Source organism: Megalobrama amblycephala, linkage group LG9 (genome assembly GCF_018812025.1).
Source record: "Megalobrama amblycephala isolate DHTTF-2021 linkage group LG9, ASM1881202v1, whole genome shotgun sequence".
Taxonomy (NCBI): domain Eukaryota; kingdom Metazoa; phylum Chordata; class Actinopteri; order Cypriniformes; family Xenocyprididae; genus Megalobrama; species Megalobrama amblycephala.
This window is the reverse complement of record NC_063052.1, coordinates 9,339,460-9,363,939: the sequence shown is the minus strand read 5'-3', so window position 1 is coordinate 9,363,939 and position 24,480 is coordinate 9,339,460. Positions and strand designations below refer to the sequence as shown.

The window sequence follows — 24,480 nt, the reverse complement described above, 5'->3', positions numbered from 1 at the left end:
TCTTAGTTGTGCAAGTTCTCTTTCCTGCTTTGCATTTATCCTCATGTCCTCTTCCATCTGTTGTCTCTGAGCTTCTAGTTCAATCCTCATCTTATCCATTTCACGTCTTTCTTCCTTCATTTCTCTTACACTTTGATCCAGTCTTTCCTGCTGCTCAGTAATATATTTCTCTCTCTGCTCCAATTCAGTCTTCTCCATTATCACTGTTTGTCTCATGGACACTATTTCATCATTTATCTTGTTTATATCAGCTTTACATTTCTCAGTTTGTTCTCTCTCAGTGCAAAGCTCTCTCTCAGTCTGTTTCAGTCTTTCTCTCTCTTTCTCTAGCTCTTCTAATTGGGATTCAACCTCTTCTTTTTTCTGCTTCATTTCTAACTTTTCATTGTCTATTTCTTGCCGGATCTTCTCAAGCAACTCAAAGTCCTTATTATTTTTTTGTTTATGCAATTCTATATCAACCTGCATCACTTCAAGGGCATGTTGTCTGTTATTGGTTTCCTCAAGAACATTATTTAAATGTTCTTGTTTAGTCTGAAGCTGAGCAGCGATTCCATCTAATTCCATGTTTCTCCTCTGTAATTCCTCTTCCTTTCTCTGTATTATTAGCTCTTTTTCCTCAAGAGCTTTTTGCTTGTCTTGGATGATTTGCCTTTGTAGTTCAGTTGACTGAATCTGACTGCGTATCTCATCTTGCATTTGTTCAATCTTGTCTCTTTCTTTGTTGGTCATGTATTTTATGTTTTCCATTTCTTCTTTGGCTTTCTGTAGTTCTTTTGCTAAATTAGCAAGCTCTTGCTTTTCCTCCGTCATTTTTATGATGCTAAGCTCCAACATCTGTTTCTGCTGTTCAAGTTCAAACCTCTGTTGTTCCAGATTTTCTCTCTCTTTCTTATTTTCCTCCTTGGTTTGATCATTTTGTCGCTGCTGGTTGAGAACCTCAACCTGCCTTTCCTCAGTGTTTGATTGTTCCAAAAGAAGCTTTTTCTTCACAATCTCATTTTCATTCTGCTGGTTCTTTATCTCTGCTCTTAAAATTTCTAGTTTGTTTCTGAAAGTCATCAAGTTATTCCTCTCTTCCTCCATTTCTTGTTTTTCACAAAGAAGTTCATCCTTCATTTCCTTAAGGGCCAGCCTTTCCTTTTGTATCTCCTCAGTCTGATCCATCATTTGGTTTTCCAGGTCATTCTTTTCTTTGTCGATTTCTGTCTTTTCCTTTTCAAGCATGACTTTTGTTTTCTCAGTTTCTTGCCTTTGTCTCTCCATCTCCTTCATCATCATATCAAGGTCCCTCATTTTCAATTCAGTCTCTTCAGACAAACGTTTAATTTCTTCTCTGTCTTTATCTATTTGGATTTTCATTTCTCTTTCTTTCTCCTTTAGGTTAGTGTCTATTATATCTTTCATTTTGTCTGTCTGTCTCTGTATCTCAGCTTTAGTTTTTTCGAGGTCAGATTTAGCATCTTGAAGTTTTTGATTATCCTTTTCAATTTCTTCTTTTCTTCTGTCCAATTCAACCCTCATTTGTGATAATTCTTCCATTTCTTTATCAATCTTTTCTTTGCTACTTTCAATGTCCTCTCTAGTTTTTTGTAACTCACTGTGGAGTTTATCAGTTTCTTCCCTCTGTCTCTCTAATTGACTGATTTCTTCATCCACTCTTTGCTTTTCCCCCTCAATCTCCAACCAACATTTCTCTTGATCCTCCCTCTCCTTTTTGATAACATTTTGGATCTCCTTGGATTCTGCCCTTATCTGTTCGAGCACATTCTTCTCGTCTTGTACATTTATTTTTTCATGTCTTAAATTTTGTAGTTGTTTCTCCAGATCATTTTTCATATTTTCAACATCTTTTCTCTCTTGATCCATCCACGTTTTGCTGATTTCAATTTGCTCTTTTTCTTTCTGTACTTCTTCAATCATCTTTCTGTATTCATTGCGTTCTCTCTTTATTGTTTCACCCATTTCCATTATCTGCAGTCTCTTCTCATCAATTTCACCCTGCTTTCTTTCCATATTACTTTTAATCTCCAAGATTTCATCTTGAGTTTGTTTCAGCTGCTGCTGCTCTTTCATAAAAGTTTGCTCTTTGTTTTCAAGCTCACTTTCCTTTCTTCGCAATTCTCCTTCAAGTGTAACCAGTTTCTGTCTTTCTGAATGTACAGTTTCCTTTTCTTTGTCAATATCACCCTTTTCCTTTAGAATGTCCATCTTAATTTGCTCTAGAGACTCTCTCTGGTTTTGAATCTCTTGTTTTGCTATCTCATCTTGTTCTTTCTGCTGTAAGGTTTTTCTCTCCAGGTCCTCTGTTTCTCTCACTAATTCTTCCATCTTAAGCTGCAAATGTGTCATTTCACTTTCATAAGCATCCCTGTCATTTTTCAGTTGTATCTTGTCATCTTGAAGTTCTGCACTCATTATGTTGAGATCTTTCTTTGTGGTCTCCATTTCTGTGATGATTTTCTGTATATCGTCTTTTTGCAATTTAAGTTTTAGACTGAGGTCTGTTAATCTATCTCTTTCATGGTTTGCTTCCTGAATCAGTTTGTCAGTGATCTCTGACTTCTTCTGAAGCTCAGCGTGGCCATCTTCAAGCTGTTGAGTCTGTTTTCTTACATCTTCTTTCTCTCGTTCAATCAAATCTCTCTCTGTGCTGACCATGTGCTTCATTTCTTCCACTTGCTCTTTTTCTTTGTTTAGTTCACTCATCATCTCTTGTAGTTTATCTTCCATTTTTGTGGCATCACGGAGGTTTTCAACGAATTTAGCCCTCTGATTTTCTAGTTCACTACTCATCTTTTCTAGATTTTTCCATTCCATCTCATTGGCCCTCATGGCAGCACTCATTTCATGCTTTTGTTGATTGATTTTAACTTTTTCGTCTTCTAACCGATCCTTCTCCATGACCAAAGCTTGTCTTGAAGATTCAACATCATCTCTCTGTCTTTGTAGTTCCCCTCTGAAGAGCTCAAATTCTTGCTTCTCTTGCCTTAAATTGTCATTTTCTTTTTCTATAACTTCTCTCTTTCTCAGTATTTCCATATTGATCTTTTCAAGTGCATCTTTATTCTTCTCTATTTCTTTAAGAATCCAACCATTCTCCTCCAGCTCATGTTTTTGCTTCTCCAGTATCTGCTGTCTCCTCTTTACCTCAGAAGTAATGACTTCTAGTTCAGCATTTTTCTTTTCATGCAGTGTTTTCATTTCTTCAATGGTTTGCCTCAGGTTTCGTATATCTCTGTTGAGCTCTTCCAGATTACTCTCGTTTCTCAAGAGTTCCTCGGTAACCCTTTCCAGTTCTTGCTTGTTCTTCCTTGTGTCCTTAATCTCTTCCATTCTGTCTGTAGCTATTTCTGCCTCAACCAGCTCTCTCTTGGTCTCCACATCCTCCTTTTCTCTGTTTATCTCATCCTTCAGCTGTTCCAGTTCTTCTCTTTCTTTCCGCATCATTTCTCTCACACTTTCTTCATCCTGTTGCTTCTCTACAAGTTCTGCCCTCAGCTTCTCCAATTCATTCTTGTCTCTTCTGGTGGTTTCTATTTCTACTCTTAGGCTTCCTAGATTTTCCCGTATTTGTCCAATATCTTGAATGAGCCTCTGGATCTCAGACTTAAAGTTTTCCTTTTCATCTTTCTCTGCCTTACCTTCATCCATCCTGCTCTCCATATCAACTTTCAGATTTCTCACCATTTCCCTGATTTTCACAACCTCTAAAATCAAACTTTGGATGTCAGCATTGGTATTTTCTCCATCTTCTAGATTCTCAGTTCTCTCCACCAATAGTTCAAAATCCTCTCTTGCGCTTTGAACATCATTCCTGAGTATTTCCAGCTCCTGCCTCTCTCTGTTGATCTCCTCTCTGGCCTTTGCTATGTCAGTCTTCATTTTCTCTATCTCATCCCTCTTTCTCATCACTTGTCTCAACCTCTGGTCCAGTTCTCTCTTTTCCAGGACTATCTCAGACCTCAAGACTTCCAGTTCTCCCTTCTCATGTCTCATATTCTGAATCTTTTTTTCTAGGTCTTCTCTCTGTTGCTGTATATCCATCAGCTCCACCTCTCTCGTTTTACTCACAGTGTCCTTTTCAAGTCTTAATATCTCAGACCTCATGTTTTCTAGCTCGTCCATCTGATATTTTAAGTCTGCTTTAGTTTTCTCAAGTTCTGCCTGCTGTTGATGAAGTTCAGTCTTCAACTCTGTCAGTTTGTCTATTTGTCTCTTAACTTCGCCTGGCTCACTCTCACTCTCACTCTCTTCTTGTATGTCATCCATGCTTAATGCTTCCATTTTCTCTCTTAATTCCTCTGAATCTCTCCTCATTCCTTTCTTTTTCCCTTTAGGTTTAACTGCTCTTTCTCTAGTTGTCTCCTCTAAAAGGCTTTCGAGGATCTCCAATTTGTTCTTCATGTCAACCTTTTCTTTCTCCAGCAGTTCATTTTCTTCAATAAGTTTTTGCTTGTCCAATGCCATTTCTTGTTTTTGTCTCTCCAAATCAGCTCTGATTTGCGCAAGATTACTCCTCTCTTTGCTCAACCAGCCTTTGTTACTCTCTATTTGCTGTTTCTCTTTTTGTATCTCACTGTTCTGCTGCTCATAAGTTTCTTTTATGTTCTGTTTCATGGCTTCAATTTCCAGCCTCATGTTCTCCAGTTCAAATCTTTCTTTTCTAGCAGCCTTGACTTCTCCTTTCATTCTTCTGAGAACCTCTCTAACATGCTCAATTTCCTGGATCAGCCTCTGCATGTTAGCATTCATTTCCTGTCTATCCTCTGAATCTACTTCAACATTAACATCTCTCTGCATGCCACTTTCCAGGTCATGTTTTGTTCTCCAAGCCGTTTCCCTAGTATTTTCAGCTTCTTGAATAAGCCTCTGAATCTTGGTGTCCATATGTTCTTTCTCTTCCATGTCTCCACCTCCTCCTTCCACATGAGATTGTAGTTCCTCTCCTGCTCTTCGTATCTCAGCTTTCATTTGCTCCATCTCATCACGCTCTATACTTAACATGACCCTGTCCATTTCGAGTTTCTCATTTGCACTTTCAGTAGCAGCCCTCATTTTCTCCAACTCATCTCTTTTTCTTGCTACCTGTCTCATCTTGTGATCAAGATCTTTCCTCTTGCCATCAGTTTCATCCTGAAGAAGCTTCAGTTCTTTCATCTCATGTTTAGTCTTTTGCATCTTGTCCTCTAATTCCTCTTTCTGTTTTAGTATTTCAGTTCTCATACTAATGAGCTCCTCTACTTCTGACTGCCTTTTAGTCTCAAACTCCTCTTTTTGGATCATAATATTTGATTTGATCTCCTCATATTTCTCCATTTCTCTCTTAAGCTCTCTTAACATTTCATCATTTCCTTCTCTTTCTTTTGCTATCTCAGATTTAATGGCATTGTTTTTGTTTATCTCGTCTTGCAACTTTCCCATTCGTACACTCCATTCCTCTTCTGTCATCTGTAGTTTCTTTTGCTGTTCTTGTATTTCTTGCTCTGATTTAGTTATCTCTTCTTTCTGTTTTACTACTTCTGCTTGGATTAGCTCTATTTCTTGATATCTCAGTCTTATTTCTGTCTTGTTCTTTTCAATGGCCTCTTCCTTTTTAAGCAGGTTCCTTCTGATATCCTCAATATTGTCTCTTTCTTTTTGCAAATGTTCCTTCATCTGTTGTGATGCCTGTCTTTCAGCATTCTCTTTAATTCTCTCTACTTCAGCCCTTGCTTCATCTAGTTCAAGCCTACATTTTTCTAGATTCTCAGCATAAATTTCCATCTCTTCCTTTTGCTTCTGTATCTCAGTATTTGCTTTATCAAGGTCTGTTCTTATCTTGCTCTCTTCAGACTTTTTCTGTACATCTTTTTCTTTTTCACTCAGTATCTCTTGCATTAACTTGTCTATATCCTCCGCTTTCGTTTGGAGCTCTGCTTTCATTCGCTCTAGTTGAGCTCTTTCATCTTGAATATCCTGTTTTTGGAATTTTATTTCCTCTAATTCTTTATGCAGATTTGATTTATTTAGTTCCATATCATCTATGTCTTGGTTCAGCTGCTTTCTGCTTTTCTCAGTCAGTGCCTTCTCATCCAAAAGCTCTTGCCTCAGCTGTTCCACATTTTCTATGTCCTTCTTTTGTGTCTCCATCAGGTGCCACTGTTCTAACAGTTCATCTCTTTCTCTCTCTAGGTCATGTTTTTGCCTTAAGATCTCCATCCTCATTAGATCAAGACTATCTCTGTCTTTCTGCAGGTCTGCCCGTGTGATCTTACTCTCCTCGGATTGTCTTTTGATTTCTTCCATGGTTTTCTTCAGATCCATCCTTTCCTTTGCAATCATCTCTATCTCTACAGCAACAGCTTGTTTCTGTCTTTCTGTTTCAGCTTGCATTTCATCCAGGGTGTCATTTTTCATTTTGGTCTCCTTAGCAAATTGTTGCCTCTCTTTTTCTAACTCTTCTGCAGCCATCTGCCCTTCTTTCTGAACTTGTAGCTTTAACTTCTCAATATCCTCTCTCTTCTTTTGCAGCTCATCTTGCTCATTTTCAAAAGCTTTTCTCTGAATTTGGAGGTCTCTAGCCAACTCAGCTCTCTTTTGTTCCAGATTCTCCATATTAGCCTTTTCTTTAATAATGTTGTTTTTCATGTCATCTATTTCTGTTTGTTTATTTTGAAGTTCTGCTCTCATTTGATCTAGTTCATTCTCTTTGTGTTGTATTCTTTCCTTCTCATCTTCAATATGGGCCATTTGTCTCAAGTTATTTGTATGCACCTGCTTAAGAATGTCTTTCTCTCTCTTTAAGTCAGTTCTTTGTCTATCTAGTTCTTCCCTGGCTTGGCTTATCTCTGTCTTGGTTTTCTCCAGCTCAAATATTTCTTCTTGAAGCAAGTCTTTGGCAGACTGAATTTCTTTTCTTTGCTTCTCTGTCTCATCTAAGAGCTCTTTCATTAGTTGGTTGTCAGTAGGAGGAGCACTGATGTCGAATTGTCTTTTAAATTGGACTGCCATCTCCTCCTGCCTCTGTCTTTCGTTGTTTGTCTTTTCAGATAGTTTCTCTAAGTCTTCAGTTTGTCTTTGAAGGTCAGTTTTCATCTTCTCTAGTTCCTCTTTCTCATTTTCAATGCTTTGTTTCTCAACTTTGAGATTCTTTAATTCTCTCTCCATATACGTTTTCTGTCTCTCCATATGATCCAAATCTTTGGTCAACAGCTCTCTGTCTTTTATAACCAGATCTTTTTCCTCAAGTAACTGTAGTCTGATTTGTTCACAGGTCTCTTTCTCTATCTTTAGACTAACCATATCCCTCTCTAAATTTCTCTTCTGTGCCATCATTTCCACTCTTTCTTTTTCTAGGTTGGTCATTTCTGTCTTTGTGAATTCCATTAGATCATCAACCTCTCGCTGTAATTGATCAATGTCAGTTTGTCTCTGGTCCAGCTGACTCATTTCCATCATTATGGTGTTCTTCACTTCATCCATTTCATGTTGTTGTTTTAAAATGTCTTCCTGCAGCTGCGCAAGTTCATTTTCTCTGCGAGAAAGACTTTCATTCTCATTTTCAATAGTCTCCACTTGTTTTGAGATGTTCACCCTCATTTCTTCAAGAGTGAGCCTTTCTCTTTGCATCTCTGCTAAAGTCATTTTATTTTTTTCATGCTGTTCTGCAAGATGTTTGTTGGCTTTAGCAATTTCTGTTTTGATATTCTCTAAATCAGACTTTTCCAATTCATATTCTTTGGATTGTTTTTCTTGATTGAATTTCTGAACATTAATCTCCTCATTAAAACGTTCAATACGTCTTCTCTCTTCCTGAAGTTGAGCTGCCATTTCTTCTAGCTTTTTCCTTTCATTCTGCATGTCCTGCTTTTTAGTTTCAATGTCTTCAGCTTCTCTTTGCAGTTCAGCTTTCATTTGTTCCAGCTTGTCCCTTTCATTTTCAATAAACTTCTTCTCTGACTTCATCTCATCCACAGCTACAGTTAAGCCTGACTTTTGGCTCTCAATATCTGTTTCTAATGCATCTCTCAAGTCCAGTCCCAGCATCTGCTCCATCAAGACACTTTGTATATTTGGATCTGACATTTCTTTTTCTGTTACAGGCTTGACTACATCTGTGTCACTCTGTTGAAGAACCATTTCAGCCTCTGACTTCTCAAGCAGACTCTCTTCAGTTACGCCAAACTTTGGGTGATCTATATATTCATGTTGTCTTTCAGTGTCTGCCCACATTCTTTCAAGCTCTTGCTTTCCTGTTCTTAACTCTTCCTTTTCATTTTCAAGTTTAATTCTTTCCCTTAATATTTTCTCACTCATCTGCTCAAGAGTGTTTCTCTCTTGTTGTATCTCTACCAGTGTGATCTGAATGTTTGTTTTTTGTTCAGAAATCTGTTTGTCAAGATCTTCCTTGGTTCGAGAAATCTCAGCTTTGGTTTTCTCTAGGTCAGACTGTTCCCTTTTAATCAAGTTTTTGTCACTCTCAATTATTTCTTGTTCCCTATGTATTTCAGCATAAGTTTCATCCAGAATAACTCTCTTCTTTTTAACTTCCTCAATAAGATTGTTGATGTGTTCTCTCTCTTTCTGGAGTTGAGCTGTTATTTCCTCCAGACTTTGTCTTTCATGTTCTGTCTCTAGTTTGATCTTCTCAATCTCATGTGCTTGTCTTTGCAGGTCAGTTTTCATCTGTTTCATCAATTCTTTCTCATTCTCAAAAGCTTCTCTCTCATGTTTCAGACTCTCTGAATCTCTGTCTACATTCATTACTTTTTGTTGCAGATCTTCCATGTCTCTCTTCAGCAGTTGTCTGTCATTTTCCAGTAATTCCTTTTCAGTCAATACTGCCTTCATCTGGATCTCAACATCTTCAGACTTCTTTTTCAGTTCAGTCATCATGTCCTGTTTTTCCCTGATCATTACAGCTCTTTCTCCTTCAATGTTGCTCTTCTCCTTTTCTATTTCACATTGTTGTTTATGAATCTCTGATTGCAGTTGCTCTAGATTTTCAGCCATCTTTTCCAAACTCTGCCTTTCATTTAGTGTTTCTTCTTTTAGCTTTCTGATGTCATCAGCTTCTCTTTGCAGCTCAGTCTTCATCTGTTCTAACTTGTTCTTCTCATCTTCAAGCATTTGTTTCTGAAGTATTATTATCTTTAGGTCTTCATCCAGATTCTTTCTGCTTTGGTCTACATCATCTCTTTCTTTCTTCATTTGCTGTTTTTGTTCTTCCATCTCTTCTTTATCTTTATCTAGTTGTCTTCTCTCATTCTTCATTATTTCCATAAACTCATTCACTTCTGTCTGTTGTTTGTCAATTTCAGATTGTCTCAGATCAAGCTGACTTCTGTCCTTTATTATAATGTTTCTTTCGTTGTGTAGTTCCTGTTTCAGACTTTGACTTTCAGTTTGCATCTGCTCAAATTCATGTTGTTTTTGTCTGATTTGTTCCTCTTGATGTTTAATGTCATGCATTTGTCTTGTGATGTTCTCCTTCATCTCATCTAGGTTGTCTCTCTCTTTCTGTATCTCTGCTAGTATGATTCTTTGATTTTCTCTTTGTTTTTCAATATCTTCCTTGGCTCTTGCAAGTTCACTTTTTGTTTTCTCCAGATCATGTTTTTCCTTGTCAAGCATGTCTCTGTCAGATTGAATGGCTTTGGTTTTCTCTTCAATATCTGTCTTCATTTCATCCAAGATCATGTCTTTTCTTTTTGTCTCATCAATGAGATTGTTGACTTCTTCTCTCTCTTTCTGGAGTTGAGCGGTCATTTCCTCCAGCCTTTGTCTTTCCTGTTCTGTCTCTAGTTTGATCTTCTCAATCTCATGTGATTCTCTTTGCAGGTCAGTTTTCTTCTGTTTCATCAATTCTTTCTCATTCTCAAAAGCTTCTCTCTCAAGTTTCAGACTCTCTGAATGCCTTTCTACATTCATTATTTTTTCTTGCAGATCTCCAACCTCCCTGTTCATTGCAGCTCTTTCACTTTCAATAATGATTTTTTCATTTTCCATTTCACATTGTTGTTTATGAATCTCTGTTTGCAGTTTCTCTAGTTCTTCTTGTTTGAGTCTTATTTTCTCTTTCTCATTTTCAATATCATCAGTTTGTTTGGAGATGTTCACTCTCATTTGCTCAAGATTGTTTTTCTCTCTTTGTAGATCTGCCAGTGAAGACTCATTTCCAACTTTCATTTCATCCAGGATTTCATTCTTTCTCCTTGTATCTTCAGCAAGATAAACAATATCTTCTCTCTCTTTCTGAAGTTCTTCAGCCATCTTTTCCAAAGCCTGTTTTTCATTTTGTGTTTCTTCTTTTAGCTTTCTGATGTCATCAGCTTCTCTTTGCAGCTCAATCTTCATCTGTTCTAACTTGTTCTTCTCATCTTCAAGCATTTGTTTCTGAAGTGTCAACATCTTTAGGTCTTCTTCCTTCTTGTCTATTTCCTGCTTCTGATTCTTAACTTCAGTTTGCATCTGCTCAAATTCATGTTGTTTTTGTCTGATTAGTTCCTCTTGATGTTTAATGTCATGCATTTGTCTTGTGATGTTCTCCTTCATCTCATCTAGGTTGTCTCTCTCTTTCTGTATCTCTGCTAGAATGATTCTTTGCTTTTCACTTTGTTTTTCAATATCTTCCTTGGCTCTTGCAAATTCACTTTTGGTTTTCTCCAGATCATGTTTTTCCTTGTCAAGCCTGTCTCTATCAGATTGAATGGCTTTAGTTTTCTCTTCAATATCTGTCTTCATTTCATCCAAGAACATGTTTTTTATTTTTGTCTCCTCAATGAGATTGTTGATTTGTTCTCTCTCTTTCTGGAGTTGAGCGGTCATTTCCTCCAGCCTTTGTCTTTCATGTTCTGTCTCTAGTTTGATCTTCTCAATCTCGTGTGCTTGTCTTTGCAGGTCAGTTTTGATCTGTTTCATCAATTCTTTCTCATTCTCAAAAGCTTCTCTCTCAAGTTTCAGACTCTCTGAATCTCTGTCTACATTCTTTACTTTTTGTTGCAGATCTTCCATGTCTCTCTTCAGCAGTTGTCTGTCATTTTCCAGTAAATCCTTCTCAGTCAATACTGCCTTCATCTGGATATCAACATCTTCATACTTCTCTTTCAGTTCAGTCATCATGTCCTGTTTTTCCCTTATCATTGCAGCTCTTTCACCTTCAATGTTGCTCTTTTCCTTTTCTATTGCTCTTTGTTGTTTATGAATCTCTGATTGCAGTTGCTCTAGTTCAGCTTGTTTGAGTCTTATTCTCTCTTTTTCCTTTTCAATAACATCTGTTTGTTTGGAGATGTTCACTCTCATTTGCTCAAGATCATTTTTCTCTCTTTGTAGATCTGCCAGTGAATACTCATTTGCAACTTTGATTTCATCCAGGATCTCATTATTTCTCCTCGTAACTTCAGTAAGATGAGCAATATCTTCTCTCTCTTTTTGAAGTTTTTCAGCCATCTTTTCCAAACTCTGTTTTTCATTTAGTGTTTCTTCTTTTAGCTTTCTGATGTCATCAGCTTCTCTTTGCAGCTCAATCTTCATCTGTTCTAACTTGTTCTTCTCATCTTCAAGCATTTGTTTCTGAAGTATTATCATCTTTAGGTCTTCATCCAGATTCTTTCTGCTTTGGTCTACATCATCTCTTTCTTTCTTCATTTTCTGTTTCTTTTCTTCCATCTCTTCTTTATCTGTATCTAGTTGTCTTTTCTCATTCCTCATTATTTCCATGAACTCATTCACTTCTGTCTGTTGTTTGTCAATTTCAGATTGTCTCAGATCAAGCTGACTTCTGTCCTTTATTATAATGTATCTTTCATTGTCTAGTTCCTGTTTCAGATTCTGAATTTCAGTTTGCATCTGCTCAAATTCATGTTGTTTTTGTCTGATTTGTTCCTCTTGATGTTTATTGTCATGCTTTTGTCTTGTGATGTTCTCCTTCATCTCATCGAGGGTTTCTTTCTCTTTCTGTATCTCTGCTAGTATGATTCTTTGATTTTCTCTTTGTTTTTCAAAGTCTTCCTTGGCTTTTACAAGTTCACTTTTTGTTTTCTCCAGATCATGTTTTTCCTTGTCAAGCATGTCTCTATCAGATTGAATGGCTTTGGTTTTCTCTTCAATATCTGTCTTCATTTCATCCAAGACCATGTCTTTTCTTTTTGTCTCATCAATGAGATTGTTGACTTCTTCTCTCTCTTTCTGGAGTTGAGCGGTCATTTCCTCCAGCCTTTGTCTTTCATGTTCTGTCTCTAGTTTGATCTTCTCAATCTCACGTAATTCTCTTTGCAGGTCAGTTTTCATTTGTTTCATCAATTTTTTCTCATTCTCAAAAGCTTCTCTCTCAAGTTTCAGACTCTCTGAATGCCTTTCTACATTCATTATTTTTTCTTGCAGATCTCCAACCTCCCTGTTCATTGCAGCTCTTTCACTTTCAATAATGATCTTTTCATTTTCCATTTCACTTTGTTGTTTATGAATCTCTGTTTGCAGGTTTTCTAGTTCTTCTTGTTTGAGTCTTATTTTCTCTTTCTCATTTTCAATATCATCTGTTTGTTTGGAGATGTTCACTCTCATTTGCTCAAGATTGTTTTTCTCTCTTTGTAGATCTGCCAGTGAAGACTCATTTGCAACTTTCATTTCATCCAGGATTTCATTCTTTCTCCTCGTATCTTCAGCAAGATGAGCAGTATCTTCTCTCTCTTTCTGAAGTTCTTCAGCCATCTTTTCCAAACTCTGTTTTTCATTTTGTGTTTCTTCTTTTAGCTTTCTGATGTCATCAGCTTCTCTTTGCAGCTCAATCTTCATCTGTTCTAACTTGTTCTTTTCATCTTCAAGCATTTGTTTCTGAAGTGTCATCATCTTTAGGTCTTCTTCCTTCTTGTCTATTTCCTGCTTCTGATTCTTAACTTCAGTTTGCATCTGCTCAAATTCATGTTGTTTTTGTCTGATATGTTCCTCTTGATGTTTAATGTCATGCATTTGTCTTGTGATGTTCTCCTTCATCTCATCTAGGTTGTCTCTCTCTTTCTGTATCTCTGCTAGAATGATTCTTTGCTTTTCTCTTTGTTTTTCAAGATCTTCCTTGGCTCTTGCAAGTTCACTTTTGGTTTTCTCCAGATCATGTTTTTCCTTCTCAAGCCTGTCTCTATCAGATTGAATGGCTTTAGTTTTCTCTTCAATATCTGTCTTCATTTCATCCAAGACCATGTTTTTTATTTTTGTCTCCTCAATGAGATTGTTGATTTGTTCTCTCTCTTTTTGGAGTTGAGCTGTTATTTCCTCCAGCCTTTGTCTTTCATGTTCTGTCTCTAGTTTGATCTTCTCAATCTCGTGTGCTTGTCTTTGCAGGTCAGTTTTCGTCTGTTTCATCAATTCTTTCTCATTCACAAAAGATTCTCTCTCAAGTTTCAGACTTTCTGAATCTCTGTCTACATTCTTTACTTTTTGTTGCAGATCTTCCATGTCTCTCTTCAGCAGTTGTCTGTCATTTTCCAGTAATTCCTTCTCAGTCAATACTGCCTTCATCTGGATATCAACATCTTCATACTTCTCTTTCAGTTCAGTCATCATGTCCTGTTTTTCCCTTATAATTGCAGCTCTTTCACCTTCAATGTTGCTCTTTTCCTTTTCTATTGCACTTTGTTGTTTATGGATCTCTGATTGCAGTTGCTCTAGTTCAGCTTGTTTGAGTCTTATTCTCTCTTTTTCCTTTTCAATAACATCTGTTTGTTTGGAGATGTTCACTCTCATTTGCTCAAGATCATTTTTCTCTCTTTGTAGATCTGCCAGTGAATACTCATTTGCAACTTTCATTTCATCCAGGATCTCATTCTTTCTCCTCATAACTTCAGCAAGATGAGCAATATCTTCTCTCTCTTTCTGAAGTTTTTCAGCCATCTTTTCCAAACTCTGTTTTTCATTTTGTGTTTCTTCTTTTAGCTTTCTGATGTCATCAGCTTCTCTTTGCAGCTCAATCTTCATCTGTTCTAACTTGTTCTTCTCATCTTCAAGCATTTCTTTCTGAAGTATTATCATCTTTAGGTCTTCATCCAGATTCTTTCTGCTTTGGTCTACATCATCTCTTTCTTTCTTCATTTTCTGTTTCTTTTCTTCCATCTCTTCTTTATCTGTATCTAGTTGTCTTTTCTCATTCCTCATTATTTCCATGAACTCATTCACTTCTGTCTGTTGTTTGTCAATTTCAGATTGTCTCAGATCAAGCTGACTTCTGTCCTTTATTATAATGTATCTTTCGTTGTCTAGTTCCTGTTTCAGATTCTGAATTTCAGTTTGCATCTGCTCAAATTCATGTTGTTTTTGTCTGATTTGTTCCTCTTGATGTTTATTGTCATGCTTTTGTCTTGTGATGTTCTCCTTCATCTCATCGAGGGTTTCTTTCTCTTTCTGTATCTCTGCTAGTATGATTATTTGATTTTCTCTTTGTTTTTCAAAGTCTTCCTTGGCTTTTACAAGTTCACTTTTTGTTTTCTCCAGATCATGTTTTTCCTTGTCAAGCATGTCTCTATCAGATTGAATGGCTTTGGTTTTCTCTTCAATATCTGTCTTCATTTCATCCAAGACCATGTCTTTTCTTTTTGTCTCATCAATGAGATTGTTGACTTCTTCTCTCTCTTTCTGGAGTTGAGCGGTCATTTCCTCCAGCCTTTGTCTTTCATGTTCTGTCTCTAGTTTGATCTTCTCAATCTCACGTAATTCTCTTTGCAGGTCAGTTTTCATTTGTTTCATCAATTTTTTCTCATTCTCAAAAGCTTCTCTCTCAAGTTTCAGACTCTCTGAATGCCTTTCTACATTCATTATTTTTTCTTGCAGATCTCCAACCTCCCTGTTCATTGCAGCTCTTTCACTTTCAATAATGATCTTTTCATTTTCCATTTCACTTTGTTGTTTATGAATCTCTGTTTGCAGGTTTTCTAGTTCTTCTTGTTTGAGTCTTATTTTCTCTTTCTCATTTTCAATATCATCAGTTTGTTTGGAGATGTTCACTCTCATTTGCTCAAGATTGTTTTTCTCTCTTTGTAGATCTGCCAGTGAAGACTCATTTGCAACTTTCATTTCATCCAGGATTTCATTCTTTCTCCTCGTATCTTCAGCAAGATGAGCAGTATCTTCTCTCTCTTTCTGAAGTTCTTCAGCCATCTTTTCCAAACTCTGTTTTTCATTTTGTGTTTCTTCTTTTAGCTTTCTGATGTCATCAGCTTCTCTTTGCAGCTCAATCTTCATCTGTTCTAACTTGTTCTTTTCATCTTCAAGCATTTGTTTCTGAAGTGTCATCATCTTTAGGTCTTCTTCCTTCTTGTCTATTTCCTGCTTATGATTCTTAACTTCAGTTTGCATCTGCTCAAATTCATGTTGTTTTTGTCTGATATGTTCCTCTTGATGTTTAATGTCATGCATTTGTCTTGTGATGTTCTCCTTCATCTCATCTAGGTTGTCTCTCTCTTTCTGTATCTCTGCTAGAATGATTCTTTGCTTTTCTCTTTGTTTTTCAAGATCTTCCTTGGCTCTTGCAAGTTCACTTTTGGTTTTCTCCAGATCATGTTTTTCCTTCTCAAGCCTGTCTCTATCAGATTGAATGGCTTTAGTTTTCTCTTCAATATCTGTCTTCATTTCATCCAAGACCATGTTTTTTATTTTTGTCTCCTCAATGAGATTGTTGATTTGTTCTCTCTCTTTTTGGAGTTGAGCTGTTATTTCCTCCAGCCTTTGTCTTTCATGTTCTGTCTCTAGTTTGATCTTCTCAATCTCGTGTGCTTGTCTTTGCAGGTCAGTTTTCGTCTGTTTCATCAATTCTTTCTCATTCACAAAAGATTCTCTCTCAAGTTTCAGACTTTCTGAATCTCTGTCTACATTCTTTACTTTTTGTTGCAGATCTTCCATGTCTCTCTTCAGCAGTTGTCTGTCATTTTCCAGTAATTCCTTCTCAGTCAATACTGCCTTCATCTGGATATCAACATCTTCATACTTCTCTTTCAGTTCAGTCATCATGTCCTGTTTTTCCCTTATCATTGCAGCTCTTTCACCTTCAATGTTGCTCTTTTCCTTTTCTATTGCACTTTGTTGTTTATGGATCTCTGATTGCAGTTGCTCTAGTTCATCTTTTTTGAGTCTTATTTTCTCTTTTTCTCTTTCAATATCATCTGTTTGTTTGGAGATGTTCACTCTCATTTGCTCAAGATTGTTTTTCTCTCTTTGTAGATCTGCCACTGAAGACTCATTTTCAACTTTCATTTCATCCAAGATTTCATTCTTTCTCTTTGTATCTTCAGCAAGATGAGCAATATCTTCTCTCTCTTTCTGAAGTTCTTCAGCCATCTTTTCCAAACTCTGTTTTTCATTTTGTGTTTCTTCTTTTAGCTTTCTGATGTCATCAGCTTCTCTTTGCAGCTCAATCTTCATCTGTTCTAACTTGTTCTTTTCATCTTCAAGCACTTGTTTCTGAAGTATCATCATCTTTAGGTCTTCATCCAGATTTTTTCTGCTTTGGTCTACATCATGTCTTTCTTTCTCCATTTGCCATTTCTGTTCTTCCATTTCCTCTTTATCTTTATCTAGTTGTCTTCTCTCATTCTTCATTATTTCCATAAACTCATTCACTTCTGTCTGTTGTTTGTCAATTTCAGATTGTCTCAGATCAAGCTGACTTCTGTCCTTTATTATAATGTTTCTGTCGTTGTCTAGTTCCTGTTTCAGACTCTGAATTTCATTTTGCATCTGCTCGAATCCATGTTGTTTTTGTCTGATTAGTTCCTCTTGATGTTCAATGTCATGTTTTTGTCTTGTGATGTTCTCATTCATCTCATCTAGGGTGTCTCTCTCTTTCTGTATCTCTGCCAGTATGATTCTTTGCTTTTCTCTTTGTTTTTCAAGATCTTCCTTGGCTCTTGCAAGTTCACTTTTGGTTTTTTCCAGATCATCTTTTTCCTTGTCAAGCATGTCTCTATCAGATTGAATGGCTTTAGTTTTCTCTTCAATATCTGTCTTCATTTCTTCCAAGACCATGTATTTTCTTTTAATCTCCTCATTGAGATTGTTGGTTTCCTCTCTCTCTTTTTGGAGTTGAGCTGTTATTTCCTCCAGCCTTTGCCTTTCATGTTCTGTCTCTAGTTTGATCTTCTCAATCTCATGTGCTTGGCTTTGCAGGTCAGTTTTGATCTGTTTCATCGATACTTTCTCATTCTCAAAAGCTTCTCTCTGGAGTTTCAGACTCTCTGAATCTCTGTCTAGATCCATTACTTTTTGTTGCAGATCTTCCATGTCTCTCTTCAGCAGTTGTCTGTCATTTTCCAGTAATTCCTTTTCAGTCAATACTGCCTTCATCTGGATCTCAACATCTTCAGTCTTCTGTTTCAGGTCAGTCATCATGTCCTGTTTTTCCCTGATCATTGCAGCTCTTTCACCTTCAGTGTTGCTCTTCTCCTTTTCCATTTCACATTGTTGTTTATGAATCTCTGATTGCAGTTGCTCTAGTTTATCTTGTTTGAGTCTTGTTTTCTCTTTTTCTCTTTCAATATCATCTGTTTGTTTGGAGATGTTCACTATCATTTGCGCTAGATTGTTTTTCTCTCTTTGTAGATCTGTGAATGTAGACTCATTTGCAACTTTCATTTCATGCACGATCTCATTCTTTCTCTTTGTATCTTCAGCAAGATGAACAATATCTTCTCTCTCTTTCTGAAGTTCTTCAGCCATTTTTTCCAAACTCTGCCTTTCATTTTGTGTTTCTTCTTTTAGCTTTCTGATGTCATCAGCTTCTTTTTGCAGCTCAATCTTCATCTGTTCTAACTTGTTCTTCTCATCTTCAAGCACTTGTTGTATCATCATATTTAGGTCTACTTCCTTCTTCTTCTCTAGTTCCTGTTTCAGACTCTGAATTTCAGTTTGCATCTGCTCGAATCCATGTTGTTTTTGTCTGATTAGTTCCTCTTGATGTTCAATGTCATGTTTTTGTCTTGCGATGTTCTCATTCATTGCATCTAGGGTGTCTCTCTCTTTCTGTATCTCTGCTAGTATGATTCTTTGCTTTTCTCTTTGTTTTTCAAGATCTTCCTTGGCTCTTGCAAGTTCACTTTTTGTTTTCTCCAGATCAAGTTTTTCCTTGTCAAGCATGTCTCTATCAGATTGAATGGCTTTAGTTTTCTCTTCAATATCTGTCTTCATTTCATCCAAGACCATGTCTTTTCTTTTTGTCTCATGAATGAGATTGTTGACTTCTTCTCTCTCTTTCTGGAGTTGAGCGGTCATTTCCTCCAGCCTTTGTCTTTCATGTTCTGTCTCTAGTTTGATCTTCTCAATCTCATGTGATTCTCTTTGCAGGTCAGTTTTCATCTGTTTCATAATTTTTTTCTCATTCTCAAAAGCTTCTCTCTCAAGTTTCAGACTCTCTGAATGCCTTTCTACATTCATTATTTTTTCTTGCAGATCTCCAACCTCCCTGTTCATTGCAGCTCTTTCACTTTCAATAATGATCTTTTCATTTTCCATTTCACTTTGTTGTTTATGAATCTCTGTTTGCAGTTTCTCTAGTTCTTCTTGTTTGAGTCTTATTTTCTCTTTCTCATTTTCAATATCATCTGTTTGTTTGGAGATGTTCACTCTCATTTGCTCAAGATTGTTTTTCTCTCTTTGTAGATCTGCCAGTGAAGACTCATTTGCAACTTTCATTTCATTCATGATCTCATTCTTTCTCTTTGTATCTTCAGCAAGATGAACAATATCTTCTCTCTCTTTCTGCAGTTCTTCAGCCATCTTTTCCAAACCCTGTTTTTCATTTTGTGTTTCTTCTTTTAGCTTTCTGATGTCATCAGCCTTTCTTTGCAGCTCAATCTTCATCTGTTCTACATCATTCTTCTCATCTTGAATTGCTAGTTTGTGATATCTGAGCTCTTCTATCTCTCTTTTTAAAGCTGCTCTTTTTTCGTCCACGTCAGCCTCATTTGCTTTCAACATTCGGGTCTTTTCCTCAATTAATTCTCTTTCATTATTCAGTTCTACCTTAAAGAAATCCAGTTCAATCTCCAATTGGTGTTTTTGTGCCATCATTTCAGACTTCTCTTTCTCAAGATTAGCCTTTTCTTCTGTTGCGAGTTCCATGATTTCATTTACTTTTCTCTGTTCTTGATCTATTTCAGTTTTCTTCTCTTCAAGTTGCTCTTTTTCCATTGTGAGAGCTTTCCTTGTGGCTTCCATTTCATCTTGCTGTCTATAAATCAGAGCTTGATGTTGTTCAAGTTCAATCTCTCTCACTCTCATTTGTTCCTTCTCATTTGCAATGTCCTCCTGTTGCTCTGAAATATTGTCTCTGAGTAGAAGAAGCATGTCTCTTTCTTTCTCTAATTCTGCCAGTGTGATCTTGTTCTTTTCTCTTTCTTCAACAAGCTGGTTTTCAAGATCCTCCTTCGCTCTTGCTATATCTGTCACAGTTTTCTTTAGTTCAAGCAAAGCCATTTCCTGCATCTGTTTATTAGACTCATTTGCTTTCCTTTGCATTTCTATTTCCTCATGCCTGTTTTCTAGACTGACTTTTTTCTTGTTAATTTCCTCAGCAAGGCTGTCAACATTGTCTCTATCTTTCTTAAGTTGGGTTTTTGCTTCCTCAAGCTTCTGTCTTTCATTCTGTGTCTCTAGTTTTATCTTTTCAATATTTTCAGATTCTCTTTTTAACTCAGCTTTTATTTGCTCAATTTTGTCTTTCTCATCCTCAATCATTTGTTTCTGAAGTTTATTATTTTCCAACCCTTTAACTACATCAAGCTTTATTTGTTCCAAATCATCGATTTCTGCTTTTATCCTTTTTCTGCTGTTGTCAATTTCTTCCTTTTCATCATACAACTCCTTTCTTAGCAGCTCCAACTTTTCACTCTCCTTTTTCAGTCCTTCCCTCAAGTTTACCTCCACTTGCTGTTTTTGATTTATTATTTCTGCTCTTTCCCGCTCAATATCATCCCTCTCCTTTTCTAGATCATCTCTCTGATTTGATATGTTAATTCTCCACTGCTCAAGAACATCCCTCTCTTTCTGTATCTCAGCCAATGTTATCTCATTTAGTCTTTTCTGAGACTCAAGTTGGTTCTTAAGATCTTCTTCGGCTCTAGCTAACTCTGTCTTAGTTTTCTCCGGGTCAAACTTTTCAAGAGCGTCTTGATCAGATTTAAAAGTTTGTTTTTGTTTTCGTAAATTTGCTTCCTCTTCTCTGATCCTGGCAACAGAAGTTTCTATATCCTCCTTTTCTTTTTGAAGTTTTATTGCCATTTCCTCAGTGTTCTGCCTGTCATTTTCTATGTCTTGCCTTAGTTTTGCAATATTTTCAGTTTCTTGTTGGAGCTCAGCTTTCATCTTTTGCAATTCCTGCTTTTCTTTGTCAATTGTTTGTTTATGATAGTTTAAGGTCTGAAACTCTTCAGCTAAGGTGGTTCTCTTTTCTTTCATATCCTCTAGATCTCTATTCAGTATTTTCCTGCTGTTTTCAATAGATTCTTTATCTCTGAGAACTTTTTGTCTCATCAGCTCCACTGTTTCACTTTCCCTCTTCACTTCTATTTGCATATCATTCACTTTTTGTCTTTCCTCTGTTATATCAGTCCTCTCTTTCTTGAGTGCATCCATCACATCATCTAATTCTCTCTTTTGCTTTTCCATTTCAGCCTGTCTTTCATTGAGCTGACTCTTCTCTTTAATGATAATATCCTGAATCTCTTCTGTTTCTTTCTGTTGTGCATAAAGTTGAGACATACGTATATTCAGTTCATTTTCTTGGTGTCTTAAACTGTCTTTCTGTTTTTTAATATCATGTTCCTCTTGTGAGATGTTCATCTTCATTTGTTCAAGAGAATTTCTCTGCTTCTCCATCTCTGACATATCAATATTGTTCTTTTTTCTCATTTCAGCAAGATCTTCTTTTGCTCTAGCTATCTCTGTTTTGCTCTTCTCCACTTCAGACTTCTGCTTTTCTAGCATGTCTTTTTCACTCTCAATGGCTTGCTTTTGTTTTTCTAGCTCAAGGTGCATCCTCTCCAGAGCTTCTTCCCTGTCATTTCCATCATGTTGAATTTGGTCTGCCATATCTTTCATACTCTGTTTTTCATCCCTCACCTCTTTCTTCATTCTCTCAATATTTTCATCTTCTCTCTGAAGCTCAGCTCTCACCTGATGCATCTCTTTCTCAAAACACTGCCTCTGAAACTGAAAGTTTTCAAACTCTTTTTGCAGTTTTGCTTTCTTTTTCTCCATGTCTTCCTTATCAATTTCCAGTGATTTCATGTGGCTTTCAAATAATTCTTGTTGTTCAGCTAATTTCTTCTTTTGGAGCTCCACATTTTCATAGTCTATCCTCAATTTTTCTTTCAAATTCTCTATTTCCTGTCTCGCTTCATCCAGATCTCCCATTTCTCTATCTCTTGCAGTCTTTACATATTCTATTTTTTCGTGTGAAACTGTCCTTTGTTGTTCTTGTTCAGCTTGCATCTGCTCAATGTTTTCCATCCTTAAACTGCTCTTCAACTCATCCATTTGTTTTTGTTTGTTTTCAATCTCTGCTTCTTTTTGCTTTAGTTCATTTTCTCTCAGTCTTAAGCATTCTTTATCACTTTCAACAATGCACTTTTCTTTTGAGATGGTTTCACTCATCTGCTCAAGATTGTCTCTTTCTTTCTGTATCTCTGCCAGTATAATATCATTCTGTTCTTTTTGCTTAGCACATTCATCTTTTAGATCTCTAAGCCTAGACTTTTCCTGTTCTAGTGCGTCTCTCTCAAAATCAATGTCTTGCTTCTCCTTTTCAATCTCCATTTGCATCTCATCCAGAGCTTTTGACCTCTTTTCAATCTCTTCAACTAGACTATCAGTGCATCGTATTTCTTTTTGAATTTGGGCTTTCATGTCTTTTACATTTTGCATATCATTTTGAACAGCTTGTCTTAGATTTTCAATGACACCTGCTTCTTTTTGCAGATCTGCCTTCACATCCTTCAATATCTCAAATGCTTTTTTCTGCTTTTCTATATCAGCTTGCATTTGGTCCAGGTCCTCTCTCTTTCTTTTTGTCTCCTCTGCAAGACTCATAATGCCATCTCTCTCCTTCTGGAGTTGTGCTGCAGTGTCTATAAATTTCTGTCTTTCAGCTAGTGTATCTTGTCTTAGCTTCTCAGTATCTTCAGCTACTCTTTGTAACATAGATTTAATCTGTTCCAACTTGTGTTTTTCTCCTGCGATACCCTGTCTTTGCAGTTTTATTTCCTCTGTCTGTCTCTCCAAATCGATTTTCTTTTGCTCCAGATCTTCAGCATCTCTCATTAAAGTTATTCTGCAGTCCTCAATAAGTCGCTTCTCATTTACTACCTCTTTTTTCACAAGCTCTACCGTTTCAAGTTCTCTGTTTAATGCATTTGTCATGTTGCTCTCCATCTGCTGCTTCTGTTCCATTATAGCTGCCCTCTCTCTGTCAAGATTGTCTTTTTCATTTTGTGTGAAATGCATGATGTCATCCAGCTGTTTTAGCTTTTCGGCTATTTCGTCTTGGCTTTTCTGAAGTTGACTTTTTTGCATGAAATCTAGATTCTGCATATCCTGCATGTCTTTTTGTTGTCTGTTAAGATCAGCCTGCATTTGCTGCAGTTCCATTTCTCTTTTCTTTATTTTTCCCTTCTCATTCTCAATATCATCTTTTTGTTGTGAAATGAGTTTATTCATCTTCTCAAGAGTGTCTCTCTCCGCTTTGATCTCCTTCAATGTTAGCTCATTGTCCTCTCTCAGGTTTTCTAGATCTTTCTTTTCTCCTGCTACCTCTCCTTGTATTTGTTGCATGTCATGCATTTTCTTTTCTAGTTCCTTCCTGTCTTGCTTAAGCTGCTCTGCCACTTTCTCCATATTCTGTCTTTCTTCCTGCATGTCCTGTTTTAACCTCTCAATATCGCCAGATTCTCGTTGAAGCTCATATTTCATATTCTCTAATGTTCTCTTTTCCTCCTTGATAATTTTTCTTTGAGCTTCTATGTCCTCTAGTTCTCTAGCAAAAGTGTCTTTTAGATCAGCCTCCATGGTTTGCTTTTGTTTTTCCATATCCTGCCTTATGTGATTTAGGACATCTCTTGCTTTTTCTAATTCTGTTCTTACCATGTCTTCTTTTTCTCGGCTTTCTGCAATCTCAGCCTGCAGGTCATCCCATCCTTTCTGGATTTCTAGCTTAGTCTTTTCCAGCTCATCTTTTGTTCGTTCAAGCTCCTGTTTTTGCAGCTGTAATTGTAACTCCATGTCTGCTGCGGTTTTTGTTGTAGTTTGCAGTGTGGCTTCTTTGAGCGAAAGTTCATCCTCGCTCAATTTTATTTCTGCCTGTTGTCTCTCCATTGTACTTTTTTGTGCAAGTAAGCCTTCTTTGAAATTCTCCAGAGCTTGACGCTCTTTATCCAACTCCTCCTTGGTCAGGATAATATTCTGTCTTTCTTCCTGTATGTTCTGTTTTAACCTCTCAATATCACCAGATTCTCTTTGCAGCTCATATTTCATGTTCTCTAATGTTCGCTTTTCATCCTTGATCATTTTTCTTTGAGCTTCTATGTCCTCTAGTTCTCTAGCGAAAGTGTCTTTTAGATCAGCCTCCATGGTTTGCTTTTGTTTATCTATATCCTGTCTAATGTGATTAAGGACATCTCTTGCTTTTTCTAATTCTGTTCTTACCATGTCTTCTTTTTCTCTGATTTCTGCAATCTCAGCCTGCAGGTCATCCCATCCTTTCTGGATTTCTAGCTTAGTCTTTTCCAGCTCATCTTTTGTTCGTTCCAGCTCTTGTTTTTGAAGCTCTAATTGTAACTCCATGTCTGCTGCAGTTTTCGTTGCAGTTTGCAGTGTGGCTTCTTTGAGTGAAAGTTCATCCTCGCTCAATTTTATTTCTGCCTGTTGTCTCTCCATTGTACTTTTTTGTGCAAGTAAGTCTTCTTTTAAATTCTCCAGAGCTTGTCGCTCTTTATCCAGCTCCTCCATGGTCAGGATAAGCTCATATTTTCCTGTGTCATCCATCAAATCAGTTTGGACTTGAACATCAACTTGTTTAATCTCCATCATTTTTGTTATTTCCAATTCATTTTTCTTTCTTTGTAGATTTATTTCCATACTGTCCAGTTCTTGTTTTTGTTGATTCAGCTCCTGTTTCTCTTTACAAATTGTATCTAAACTTCTTTGGTTCTCTTCTCTCTCTGATTGCAGTAGTCTTTCCCAGTTTTGTAGACTCACTCGTTTCTTTTCCATCTCTTTTTCCTCCTCTTGCAGTCTATTCATCCTCTCTTCAGCTTCATTTTTCACTGTTTGCACATCCTCCTTTGCCTTCTGTAGTTCATGTTTCTCTTTTAAAATTATTTCTTTATATTGTTCCAGTTCTTGTCTTTCTTTCTGTATTTCTCTTCGACTGAGTTCAAAGTCTTCCGTTATAAATCGTTCAGTGGCACCTGGTTCTTCTGTTTTTGCATACTCTGGGCTCTTGGTTGCAACAATGGCTGGTTGAAC

The 24,480-nt window shown here is 36.8% G+C and overlaps 1 protein-coding gene across 6 annotated transcripts in view; it reads right to left on the bottom strand.

Moving 5' to 3' along the window:
• The window catches only part of si:ch211-250g4.3 (nesprin-1), a 53,586-nt gene that overhangs the window by 22,936 nt on the left and 6,170 nt on the right, over positions 1-24,480 (bottom strand). For 5 of the 6 annotated variants that reach the window (XM_048201517.1, XM_048201515.1, XM_048201516.1 and 2 more), the window contains exon 5: positions 1-24,480. This exon is cut by the window's left edge. In XM_048201517.1, coding sequence (XP_048057474.1) covers positions 1-24,480 — 24,480 coding nt within the window. The other variant, XM_048201518.1, reaches the window with a different exon arrangement.